This window comes from Haliaeetus albicilla, chromosome 12 (assembly GCF_947461875.1).
Source record: "Haliaeetus albicilla chromosome 12, bHalAlb1.1, whole genome shotgun sequence".
In the NCBI taxonomy this organism is placed as follows: domain Eukaryota; kingdom Metazoa; phylum Chordata; class Aves; order Accipitriformes; family Accipitridae; genus Haliaeetus; species Haliaeetus albicilla.
The window spans coordinates 39502503-39516794 of NC_091494.1; the positions used below are offsets into that span (position 1 = coordinate 39502503).

A 14292-nucleotide genomic window follows, 5' to 3' on the forward strand; every position below is an offset into this window, starting at 1 on the left:
GTGGGTTTTTTGGCTTTGCTTTCATTGGGCAAATTGGATTCATTGGGCAAAATGCAAAAGGAAAACTGAGGAACAACCTTGAGCTGAGTTCAAGAGGAAAATCTACATATGCACACAACATCTGCTGATGAAAATTCATTTTATATCTTACAGCTATATGAAAAATTGGAGGACCCAATTAGCCTTTGGTTGATACAAAACTTAACACAGTAAATATGGAAGCCTGACAGCTACTTTTAAAAAAAGGTACAAAAATCCTCAACAGGAAACTGCTATGCAGAACTCATGAAAGAATCTCTACTCTGCACTTTACTGTTCATACAATTGCACCAATTAGGTATCTTTTGTATGGTTCTATTAAAATGTATTTTACAAATGCCTTTGATAATAACCATAGCATTCTGACTGAAGTGTTCGTACTTGTTTACTTAATATTCTTGGGCATGTGACTTTTTGCAGAAAGTAGAGTGTGAGAAACAATACTGCTATTTTTAATTTTTTAATTTTCACATTTTAGATTATTTCTGAGAGAAAAATCTACAATCCTTTTATTTTCCTGCCTAAATATTTAGGAGAATTTAGGATAATATCCATATGTTTCTGTCCTTTTACTCTGAAGAATGAAAAAAAATATATGTATTCATATAAAAATATATTTATATATTATATGATTTATGTATTACGTATTTTGCATACATTATATATATAACATTTAACTTATCCTATGGAAGTTGACAAAATTTAACCAAAAGCTATTCTTATGGTTGTGAGAGGGGGATGGTTTGAATGTGTGTTGCCAACACCAGGAAGGTGGGTGTAAGCTAAAGTCAAACTAAGCCACATAATATTAAGATAGGGCAGACCTCAAAACAGATATGCAATTCCTTATGGTGAATGACTGGAGGAAATTAAGAGATGACATGAGGTAAAAGGGCTAATATGAGGAAATCACAAGGGAACAGCAATCACTGTTCCTCAAATGCTCTTAAGAAATTAGAGCTTTATCCAGACTGTGGTCCCCAGAAGGATGAGATATAGACCTCCCCCCCCCCCCCCGTCAGAGTATCTCCTTGTCTCCTGCATAAGAACATTTGCTTTCTGAAGTCTGAAGTGCAGGATACTCATTGATTGCCACTGACATTCCTTGGACTGTCACAAGACAAATCGCTCATGTTGTTTACTCCAGTTCTGGCCACTAAAGACAAACTGGCATGTCTGAAAATGTCTTAGTGAAAAGGCAAGGTTAGAGGTATCCACATTTAACTTGTATTATGCTTGCAGCATGATTAAATAAAAACATAACCACCTGTTACACTTATTTCAGTGGGAGTATCTATTTTCAATTATACCATTTACTATCCAACCTCAAGTATGGCAAGTAACACCATGGTAACATAAACACAGTCATGGCTGTTTGAGAAAGTTAAATTATAAATAGCAATGTATAGCCCATGAGGTCCTGGAAATAAACTAACTAATCCACAGGCATTTGTTACTATGACATAACATTTCCACTAAAATGTTGTTTGCCTCATCTCAAACCCACTCAGAATAGATTTAAAAGTTCAGCATCACTTGACTCTGAGCGAGTTCATGTTCAGACATGAAAAAAGCAGAGATTGTGGAGAAAATAAGCTATAACAGAACAGTGGAAAGCAAATTAACAAAAAAAATCCCTATAGTAGGCTTTATTCTCCCTCCACTGAAATTAATTGGGAAAAAATCCCCCAACCTATCCCAAATGTGTAAGAGTCCCCTTAATATATGGAAACATGTTTTTATACTGAATTAACCGGGGAGGGGGGAGAGAAAAAAGCAAAACAAACCAAAAAACTTGGGCTTAACTGAGTAGCAAACAGTTTGGAAATGCAAATAAACTTAGCAATCCTCTAGAACATTTGAAAGATTTTGGAACTCAGTGCTCTTTAGCTCCAGTCTGGGTGCAGAGATCCATGGTAACTGAGGGAATACGAAGATTCAAGCCTGAGCTTAGTACTCGGAGGGGAGTTGAATTATCAATTGTTTTAGTCTGCTGTGTAGTTCCTTATTCTCTGCAAGACTGAGGCACAGCAAGAGCAGCAGGCTGCTGTTCTGAGCAGCAGATTTTTGCCAGCTGGCCAGATGCCTGCTGTGGTTGGCCAGGCTTCCTTATTTGGGAGTATGACCAAGGACTCAAAAATGGGAGAAAGACAAGAGAATCAGAGTTTCTACAAAGCTAGGACTGAAAATTGAGAGCGAGGAGGTTACTGCCAAGTTTTGCAGTGCGAGGACTGCAATCATTTAATTCTACGTAGGCTCAGAGACATTATCATAGGTTTGACACAAATCTGGGGCCTTAATCTAACCATGTGAAAACGTCTTTTAGGTTAGGCAAGAATTCTAAAGATTTAGAGATGTCAGCTTGGTTTCTTTCTTGATAAGAACAACAGATTTGAGAAATTTACATTTTCTTTTAGTTTATAGCCACTGGTTAAAGTCTACTTTTGATTAGATTGATAGAAATCTGGAATGAATCTACTGAGGTCAATGGAGTTATTTTAGATTTGCACCATGCAACTAAAATGCAATTTAAATTCCCAACATCTCTATTCTAAAAATATGCTGTGTTTTGTCATACATATTTGGTGAAATCTTAGCCTCTCTGATATCAGCAACAGAACTCATCGGTATTACTATGGTCTAAATTCCACTGAATTATTTTCCTTTCACACAGAATGAAGCAAAACAAGGGCTGATCCACTGAAATAAGATGTAAATAAATTTTATATCAAGTCTACATGATAAAAGAAGCAGACAGGTTACTTAAGAATGTAATCATGTGTACATTTTGTATGTTTCATTTGGCTTATTTCAAGTCACTTTCAATGAAAGTATTACTTAAAGGTCAGCTAATTTGCACTTCCAAAGAAAACCTGACAAAATCAGATAAATAGCTGGATAAATCTGTCAAGCATCTTTCAGAAGATAAGATTATACTTACCAGGATCAGTGTATTCAATGGGCCCAACAAGTGAAACTACTAAAAGAAAAAAAATCTAGGTATGACCAGGAGAAATACAAGCTTGGCATGTGTTAAGAACGTCATGCTTATCAATAGAATCATCATCTTAATTTTTCTGATAAATACAATTTTTTGGTTCACAGTGGACTTGAGTATTTTTGTAACATTTCAAGTAATGTGGTGACGCTAGCACAAAAGTTTATTTTTACATTTTTAAATAACTTTTATATAAAATGAGAGCAAAAAGCTGAAAATATATTCAATAATTAGTTGTGTTTCTGACTGTCATCAGTGACTGATTGTTAATCAAGCAATTGGGCAACAGTATGCGTTATACTGGAGTGTCATTATCACATAATTATTTTGTCATGCATTGCAATAATATTTTTGCTGAAAAAAGAATTAAACTTAGTCATTGGTCGAGCAACACATTAAACCTAATATGACGTTTAGTGTGATGCAATGGAAAATAAGGCATACTCAGCATGCTCACAGAAAACAATTCCCACAGAGCCTAAGTATTCCTAAATGACTTAGGCAAGACTAATCTTAGAACAGACAAGTAAAAACCCCTAAATAGAGACCATGATTTTTCTGGAGAGCATACGAACAGGTCTTTTACTAAACCCAGTCTGCAAACATTTATGCATGTAACTCAGGACATGTGACTAGATGTGCTTTAAATTAAGTATGTGTACAAGTTAAGTATATTTAAAAGCTAGGAATGTGCACTGTAAAACCAGCTTTAGAACCGTAAAAGTACAGAACTAATAGAATCCAAAACTGCTTCAGCATTTTCTGACCACAAACAGGAAAAAGATGGAAGATACATATTTTTTTTTCCAAGAAAAGCCATTAAAATGTCATTCCTACAATTTAGCACCCTGCATTATACTTTATAAACCTAAAAATAGTATTTTAATACATATCCAAGGGTTCAAAATTGGCTGACCACTTATAACCAAAATTGGGAAGAAATGATGAACTGAGAAGGAGATAAACAAGACTAAAGCTAGACTAAAAGTGTTACATATAAACACAGGTTAAGTTCAAATCTAGTTTCCCCCACATACAGACCGTAAACCCATCTCTTAACCCAACTTGAAATCTAAATTACTTTTTCTTCACTGTTTTTTAAACCTAGTCAATAATCCTGGGGAGTACCTTTCTCCTTGCTTTCTAGACGCATGCAGACATTGGTAATTTCACTTAAATATGCGCACAATATTCCTACACAAAGTTCTTCAGGCTGCACTGGAGGGCTATCATAGCAAATCTGCATGAAACATCACTATTTGCTTTATTTTGGTATCAAGTCTTACAAAATATACTGCTGCTTATGACAGATGCTCTATGAACCAAAGAAGACAAGGATAAAATATAAGGAAAATTGTAAGTATTTGAAAAAAATTAATTTTACATGACAAGTAAGTTTTCCATGACCAAGGATACAAAGAATTATCCCTCACCCACAATTATTGAATATAGTTCAATGGTTTGCACATGTGTATTATCTGTCTCCATCCTTAATAGTATTTAATGGTTGCTTGTGTGTTAGGTTAGACATTCAAGATGGAAAGTGCGCATGTATTTCAGCATCCACAACTGACTCAGTCCTATAAAGACAGCCTGGGGAACATATTTGTCAGCTCACTAGTCACAAAGAAGAATATCATGAATGAACGAACCATTGTTACATACTATGGGTTTTCCATTACCTGACTAGGCAGTCTTTTGTACAAAAGAACATGATCTCTAATAGATTTTAACAATACAAATGCCTATCAGACTAAACTGAATACTTATGAAGGGAAATATAATTTTTAACCTTTCCTAGCTATTACCGAAATCTTTATCTTCCTATAATCTGGAGGGCTTTATATACTTCAAAGGCTAAAAATCACCTAATATTTTTTAACATGTCCAGTCAGAAAAAAAGCACATGAAAATTGGTATAACTATATTATTTCTAACCTTACAATTAGACAGATGAGGAAATTAAACAGACTGGACTAAGGGAAGACATATTTGACATGTCAAGAGTTATCAAACTTCAAGGTGCTAATACAGACACTCATTATTAGGTACATAAACAAAAGTGGCCACAATTTCAAAAGTACTGATCATTTAGCATTCACACCAATTCTTACAAGAACTTCATGCACTCAGCAACTTGAAGTTCATCCCCAAAAATAAAAAACCAGAAAGCACTAAGTTTTAAAAGCCAGTGTTGACATTCTGTGTCTTTTTCTCCCTGTTCTTTTGTTTCCCAACCTACATTATGCTTCAAAGACAAACACACTTGGCGCAGTTCTTGATAGCATCAAAGCTCTGCAGAGTGTTTTAGCTAGAAAATGTCCTAAAACACTGACAAGCTGCATATACTTTTATGGGAAATGCAAAACTAGGCCCTATATTTTGCCAACAAAGCCTTCAAATCAAATGTGTAGTATTATTTGCTATATATATACACTCTTTGGAGAAAACAAGTGGGGACAGGAAGAGATAGAGCAAGAGAGGAGAGAGGTGTATGTCAGAGTCTGGAGTTCCTTGGGTAATATCTAATCCTTTCCACTGAAAGATTATTTTAATGATTTACACTGAAACTTCAAGAACAAAGGTTGTCTTGTTTCTTTCACAGAGTTGTATTGAAATGTGCTAATAGGAGTAAAGGAGAAAATTGGATATTTTTGGTCTTCTATTTACTGTGGAGTTCAATAAACATCTGACATCTGCATTGCTTTGCTTTTATAGCTCTCTAGGTGACAACAACTAGTACAGGAAGGTCAAGCTAAAGCAAGGTATTTATTTTCTTCCCACAGTAAAACGCAGCTCTCACTTTCATCTGTTCATTCTTACAACTAGACTGTGCATCAAAAGAAAATTAAATAGCTGTTCTTATTTGGTTCTAAAAGTTAACTTCTGGTTTGTTCTCTCACCTATTTTATCTGTTATAACATTATAATGATGCTTCCTAGTCCATAAGCTTTAAGGTCAATGTAAGGTCACACTGTATGTAGCGAGGGCCTTGTGATGTGAGTAGACATGACCGCCCACAAGAGACCAGATCAGGTCTGTTTGCTAACAAAAGTCTTACACAATGATTTCTTTTGAAGGGTAAAAAGATATTCATAACAGTGTAAAGAGCTTTTCTAGATCGATAATTAACTCTGAATACTCCTCAGACAAATCTATCAGTGCCTCCACAGTATTAATTGCAAAAAGAAGGTAAGGCTGGTGACGTTCTCGTAAGGCATATCCAGAAAGAATGATTAACTGGAGTAAAAAGTCCTTTACTTCTCATAGCATTTTACTATCTTGTAAAGGATTAAGTGTAAGACTACAGATGCATTATAGCTGTTGATAGTTTAAATTAAAATTGCACAATAAGCCTCCAGTTTTGCTGGACAACCTCAGCTCAAAACTGCCAGATAAACTGTTTCTGCAGAGGTCATGGTCATGGCACGGTCCAACTATTATTTTATTTACAAGTAATTAAATTGAATTAAATTTGAAAAGCTGACTTCACCTTATGTTTGCTTATAGTCCTCTTGCTTACAGCCAACATACTACTTTTTCAAATGTTCCATACATTTACATATTCCTGAAAATACATTCTGTGGTTAGAGCTGGAAAATTAATAAAGCATATATAACTGACCATTATTTAACCTATCTATATTACCTGCAGGATGAGTATACGCAGTTTGTCCTGCAGTAGATAACCATAGTTTAGAGAAAATGTATTTTACACTTTATACCCTACTAAAGGCTTTTCTATTCTACATGCATATAGTTATGTCTAAATATCATAACACCTGCTAACTCTCAGGGCATAAAAACTCTCTCTCAAATGCTTTCATTGAGCTTTAAATCTGTCTGAATAAAACATGTTATAACAAGTACCCTTTGTACACAAAACAGTAGACTATGAAATCTTTTAAAGAAGAAATGTACATAAGATTCAGAGAATACAAATACTGTTTACACATATGTTGTTGAAATAATTTTATGTAAATAATCCACACTGGGAGAATTCATAATGTTTGAAACAAGAGTTAAACAATGGATATTTTTTACAAAGGAGCAAGCACAACACCTCTAAAACCAGAATTTGTTAATGCTGAAAGGACTTTTTGTTGAAAAATCATGATCTACATTTACGGACATTTTGCAGGTCTCTGCTTGTTTGTATTCATGACAATACAGCTCCTCCTACACACCTCATGCAGGCAGTGCTCCCCACAGACCAAACTTAGCTTTTTTTTTTTAAAGCCTAGAACAGGAGCAGTTCCACCAACTTCAGCAGAGATAACCTTGGTTGAAATAAAGAACAAGGGAAAGAAAGACCTATTGGGACTTTAGATACTAGCCATACACATACAGTTCAGAACTGATAGAAATGGTCATGGTCATCCCTGTTTCCAGGGAAAAAAACCTAGGATGACTACTGTATTTTATTTGATGTTCAGCTTTTAAATATATACAACCTAGCTTCACATCTTTATTAGCATTTTACAGCAATAACAACTCCATTTTCAAGAGGATCCAGCAAAAATGTCTTTCCACCTATTCCCCTAATTACTTTCCACATAAATCATAAACTTCACTATACTTTGCCTCTTCCAAAATAAAAGTTTAGTAACATGCTAACCTACCAGATTTGTTTTATGTTTTCAGATAAAGGCATCTCAAAAGCACAAAACCATGTAATCCTTCCTGTGAAGAATTGTGGAATTATGATTTGCAATGAGACCCAAGTCTAAGGATTTTTTAGCATCTCCGCTCTTTCCAATTGCTTGGTGTTCTTTTCACATGCATAGGAATGTGTTTTTTAACTGATGATATTTAAAAAACCACAATGCAGCCTATTATAATATTCTCTCATATAATGTAACAAACTATCTGTAAGAATGAACTAACACTTGAAAATGCAAGGGGAAAAATAACCAAGAGGCAGGCTCATTTATTAATTGCAGCTGGGATGAAGATGGGTGACATATCCTAAGCAATTACTGCAACAGATTTTACTTGCTTTATGTATTAATGAAAAGAAATGGCTTTTTCAATTTATAAGGTGTCAGTGTTAACAAAAGGATTGAATTTGCATGCATGCCTCCCAAAAGTACCACAAATGAAGTAAAGAGTGACTTCTAATTGGCAATTGTATTGGCTTCATCAACCCAACAGCTACATTCTGACCTAACTTGCAAAGTTCTTACAGCAGTTGTTATTATTTTGCTTACAAGTTGACATAATGTTTCCTTCCTCAGATTATTTTAAAGCTGGTCAGGCAGCTTGCAACGATATATATGTAACAGTCCTAAATAACTGTCAATAAAAATTCAGCTTAATGAATTTCCCTCAGCTTTGAATAAGAACTGTAACATAGTGCCACAGCATGTCAGCAAGCACTCTTGGAACAACCCGCCTTTCCTGGTGCTTACGGACAAGAAAAAAAGATGCACCTCTGACTCCTGTATCCTAGCTCAAAATACACAAGAACAAGTTAAGTCTGTAGTAATCAACATTTCTTAGGAAATGTTTTATTTGCAAGAAAGCATTTGGCCTCCAAGTTGACAGGTATACAAACAAACCTGCCATAAATATTTGGGTATCTTATCTAATAAGTGAATCAATGCAAGAATGCCTCAAGAACTCCATCTACAGTAGCTAATGAAGACCAGCCATGCAGAATCTGCTATCCACGACAATGCCAGAAATTCTTCAAACCTGGAGATAGTGTTGCTGTTATGGGGACATCTATCAGTTTTTTACTCTTCTCTAGAGATAAGTTTAGGTCATAATAGTCAGCCAGTGTAGTACTAATTGCTATACTGCTGTGTCCATATTTATTTACATGCAAAGTAATGACTTCTAGTTACTTGACTGGACATTATGCAACATTTTAATGCACATTTTTTCACTTTACACACAAAATCTGACTACAGAAGACTGGGTACAGGTGCTTGGCTGACATATTTAACACTCTGTTTTGCCTCCTGTGCCTGATTCTTTTCACAGGAATAACATGGGAAGCCACTCTGGTTTTGGTGGCAACACAACACCACAGACTAAAGATGGAATTCTCTCTCATTCATGTTGTGAGACTTCTATGTATGGATAACTGGCAAGTGAGAGCTAAAAAAGAAAACTGCTCAATGAAATGATTTTGAACGTACATATGAAGTGCACAGGCCAAAAGACAGAACTTTCAAACAGCAGAAAAAAAGAGAGTTGTAATGTCTAAGTAAGGAAAACAGCACAAAAAAGGAAGCCATGCAGCTGCGTAAGAAAGAACTGCATTTTTCACACAGCTGTTGAAACCTACAACCTCAAAAATACTGAGGTGCTTAACTCCAGTAATGTCAATGCAAGTTAGGTACCTAAGTGCCATCGTAAATCAGGGCCCAACATCCCAGTCCTGTGAGAAATTGCATATCCTTTGGAAATTGCATTTCCGTCAAAGCCCACTGAACTTCAGAGTGACTTAGCACCTTGCAGAAGGTAGTTTGGGCCTCTCAGAGCCAAAATGCTCTTGGTTTTTCGAGGCTGAACATTGCCCCATGATGTTCTCCTAATGACTGCATAACGCATCACCTTCTTATTCTACACAGATGCCAAAAAGTTCATGTATTATTGGTAGATAATGTGCAACTACAGGTAAAATAAGATAACACCTTCATAGACCGTAGGAAACATCACAAAGGTGAACCACAATGAGAAATACAGTGCAGGACATTTTTAGTATATAAATAGTATAACGAAAATAAGATATCTGCTAATTTCACAATTTTGTCCTAGTTCATTTTATAATTAATAATGAAATTCATGCTAAGTATCAGACATGTTCTAGGTCTCTCATTAAGGCATCTCAGCTGCAGCTCTTGGATGAAATAATGGATCATTCAACATAAGAGAAATTACAAGATGCATGAGTATCTTTACTAATTCTGTTAACGTTCTAGAGAACAAAATACTTCCAACATCGTCTTCTGCCTCACTACGCATCAGCCATTCCTGTTTTGAGAGATTTTTGAACTTTTCTCTATCTGGAAATCTTGTTTAACAACAATTTTTCAAAATAAATTAGATCTGCTCCCTTCTGATGACATAATGGACTGTTATTAACTAAGTGTGGTAGTCTGAGGACATCAGGAACTGGCTTGGATAAAATGTTGTCTACATTAGGATAATACAATAAACAAATCAAATTATGTATTAAAAGAACAATGTCATCCAATATCTCAGCATACTATATAACTTGGTTGGAAAAATGCTAGAATTAAACCTATGCCTATTTACCTACGCTTATGTGGTGTTTTTAGGTCCTGCTCCCAGAAGAAGGAATTTCCTGAGCAGCCTGAAGTATTTTGGCAGTTTCAATGCTGTTTTACAATACTGTTAATTTGCCAAATCTGACGATACAGACAAAAAGACCATTGAAATGACTATCATACACGTGAGGACTCCTCTACCCATACTGCAAAGCACAAATCGTGCGGCAAAACACTCACCTGGACGTTACTGAAACAAGAAACGCGCAAATTAACTCGCAAAGTAGACGTTATTTGGTTATGACCGTGGGGGAGAGGGGTCGGGAAGGGGAACATTCCGCACTTGAACGTGACCGCCCCACGACCACCGCCCGCAGCCAGCCCGCGGTGGGTCACGGCCGCAGAAGGGGCCCCGGGGCGGGGCGGGGCGCGCTGTAACCCCGCCCCCTGCCCCGCCCCGCGCCCTCAGACCGCAGCCTCTGCCCCCCCCGGGCCTCCCCGTGGGGCAGCGGGCGGGGCAGCGGGCGGGGCGCCCCCTGGCGGCCGCGAGGAGGGCGCCTCCCCCCGGCGGCGGCGCCCGCAGGAGAAGAGAAACTTGGGAGCCCAGCTCGGCGCAAGATGCGCGGTTGCGGGTTCGGCCGCGCCTACGTTCCAGGGCAGGGTCGTTCCCCCTCTGCAACGGCCGCTTCTAGAGCGTAAATGGCTACAGAAAACACCACCGACGGGTTTTTTTTTGATACATGCGAGAGAGACACTGTAAACCAGAAAGCACCACCTCGTTTGCATATGCCGTCAGGCCTGTAGGTACCTATTGCACCTATAGATGAGCACTATTTATATGCACAAGTAACTATACAGCACGTGTGTTACATGTAGGTGTTACTATCTTACTTACAACATTGAGCAGGTAGGGTGTTTGCAGATAAATAAAACATAATGCTCCTAACACCGAGTTTAGAACATCGCCAGAGCGGCTTGACTTTCAGTCATTTCCTTAAATGACAAAAAAGTTTTACTAAGAAATTACCACCTACCTACGCTACCTGTGCTCGAGTTTCAGGCCATGTTCATCCACAAGGGTATTTTAAGCAAAGGTGAAGATATATTTAGAATCTGGGTTTTGGACAAACGCTTCAACGGAGAGAGGATTTCAGCACAAAGCATTCCCTTGCAAATATGCCTAAGATTCTTCTTACAAGTCTGGCTGGAAAATCTTTATAACCCATCCTTTGACGACACAATGCTTTTGATACACTTAAGTTACCTTCGTTCCCGCAGGATTCCCTCATTTTCCAATAAAAACATTCCTCTCTAACCAATCATCTCCGACTAAGTTCCTTACACGAAGAAAAAATATTCAGTAAAACAAATACAACCTCAACTCGCCTTGAAAGACAAAACCCTCGGTAAGTAACAGCCTAACCACGAACAGTGGCGGAGCTTACCTCTTCAACTGTCAAAGGCATACAGATCCGGTACTCCTTCATGAGCATATTCCTGCTGCCTCAGTGCGGACCAGCAAACTGGGAGAAAAGTGGTTGTTTCTGCACGATGATCACGACGAAACCCAGTCACGGGAGAAAATACTCAAGCCTCCTTCTCTGTACGCGCTTGACAATGTGTCCACAAGAGAGTAATGCAACCATCCAGGAAGGCTGACCCAGCAAGAAGAAAAACCCAACACAACTGCTCCTTTCTTCCAGTTCCTCCTTCAGACTGCGATCATGGGAATTTCACACACGCTCGCACCGATAGACGCTACCAAGTCTCAAACCCCGAACACTATCGCTACAGCCAAAGACATCCGTCGGAAGTGTACGAAAACGGCAGTCTCTCGCAGCTATGTCAAGACATGCCTGGGGCGGCGAAAAGAACAAATGAGCCGAAAAAAACCGCGGCTTTCTACCACCGCCGGCAGCACGTCGGGCGGCAGGAAAGATGAGATGCTGATTTCCAAGACAAAGGCTTTTTTTATAACGTTTCCTTCCCCGGCTGCCGAACGCGGCTCCCACCTCCCCACCGCAACGCGGCTGCGGCCGCCGCGGCTCCCGCCTGTGCTCGCTGGCGGGGCGGGCTAGCGCGGCGATCCGGCCGGCCGCGGCTTCCCCGGCGCAGCCGCGGGCGCGTTGTAGCCGCGGGCGCGGAGCGGCTGCAGCGGCGGCGGCGGCCCCGGCGGGGGCGCGGCTGACATCAGCGGGGCGGCAGGAAGGGGGGGGGGGGGGGGGCGGCGGGGAGCCGGGGGGGGCGGGTTTAAGAGAACGGCGTGGCCGGGACCGCGGCGGCCCCGGGACCCCGGGGTGGAAGGGGCGGGGGCTCCGGGTTTCGCCCGGCGGTGCCTCCCGGGAAAGGGGGCCCCGGGAGAAATCGCGGTTTAAATTAATTCTGCCGCGAAGAGTTTTTCGATTTTTTTTGGACAAGTTTATTGCCCTACGTGTGACAACGCACCTTGCAAAGCATTTACAACGCGGTGTAAGAGAAGAGAGCCCCCGTGAGACCGCCGGGGAGCCAGCTCCAGGTCTCCGCGCCCGTCCCTCCTTGCAGAAGAAAGGACAGCGTGCGGGGGGGACAGAACACAGGATGTGCAGGCCTCACCCATTTCCCTTTCGGTCAGCCCTTCGTTATCAGCCGGCAGATTTTGCAACACAAATAAAACTCTTTTTTCCTATCAGCTATTTACTTGGAAATGCCACGCTGAAAGTTCAGGGAAAAAGTGCCTCCTTCCTAGCTGAACAATAAAGCCAGAACCGTTTTAGGAGGACTTTTTTTTTTTTTCCTACTTAGTAGGCAATTTGGTAGTTAAATCGTTTTTTAATACACTCGGGTTTTGTGTTTTTCAGAGAAATTTACCCACTATTAAGTTACAATTTGTATGCACAGGAACCCAGTTCTGAAACCAGCTGAGAACCCCAAACTGTGACACAACCTCAGGTAAATCATAAGACGCTCCCATTGCTGCTCCTCCTCTCTTCTAAACGTCTATAAAGCAGGTATCGCAGAGAAGCACTGTGACAGTGATACAAAAATACAAGGCACTGTACAGATAATGGTAAAATATACATCTGCATTTAAATAGAAAATATTTGCAAAAATAGAAGTGATGAAATTTCATATCTGGGACAGTTAAAGATGAATTTAGGACTACAATGAAATGTGTGTTTCATAACAAGAAAGAGCAAAAAACCCTCTGCCTTTCATTGCTTCTGAACGTACATTTCAAGCTGTGTGTCTCATTTTTAGCCCAGAGGGGACACAGTGCCATCTCGTGGAGGTAACAACATAACTTTTCCATTCCATTGCAATAATGGCATGATATTTCACATACCCTGCCTTTCCAGTGAAGTGCAAACACCTACACAAAGAAATAGAGAATCTGGGAGCTCTGTTAACAGTCTCGATTTTCAACTGAGGTATGAACAATGTGGTTAATGAGTCTTCTATCTCAAATCTAGGTCAAATGGACAATAGCCATTTATAAATGCCCAAACTGTAGCTATAATTCATAATGTTGGTAGTATATTTTCCTGAAACTTCTACGCAAAATAGCCAAAACAAGGCAATACCTGTGATATTACCTATAGATGAGACGTAATCCAAATTCAGATCTAAAACACCTACTTCTATTTTAAGTGATTTGCTAGCAGTGTCGTTCATTAGGAACAGTACCTCTGGATTTCTGCTGAAAAGCTGTGTAAAAAACCTGAACTTCTTTGCATAGAGCCTTGATGCTACCCAATTACAGGCAAAGACATTGATTTCAATAAAAACAGGAGAAAGACCTAAACTAGTTTATCATCTGTTATGTACTTTCAACATAAACCAAACCTTATAGCTCTGTTTAAACTAACAAAGCATGCAGATCTGCAGAAAGTAGTGTGTCAAATCCAGAAGCTACTCAAAATGGAAACCAAAATTATTTCCCATACCTACAGCAAAACATTATTCAGTCACCCCATACTTATTGCCACAGGCACAGCTCAGTCTTGTGCTGCCTCCACACACACACAGGGAAAAAAAA

The 14292-nt window shown here is 39.2% G+C and overlaps 1 protein-coding gene across 1 annotated transcript in view; it reads right to left on the reverse strand.

The window, feature by feature from the left end:
- PITPNC1 (phosphatidylinositol transfer protein cytoplasmic 1) overlaps positions 1–10669 on the reverse strand; it is an 83992-nt gene extending 73323 nt beyond the window's left edge. Inside the window, exon 1 of the mRNA XM_069799328.1 lies at positions 10518–10669. Coding sequence (XP_069655429.1) covers positions 10518–10613 — 96 coding nt within the window. The 5' untranslated portion in view covers positions 10614–10669. The remainder of the gene's footprint in view (positions 1–10517) is intronic.
- Positions 10670–14292: the final 3623 nt, after the last annotated feature.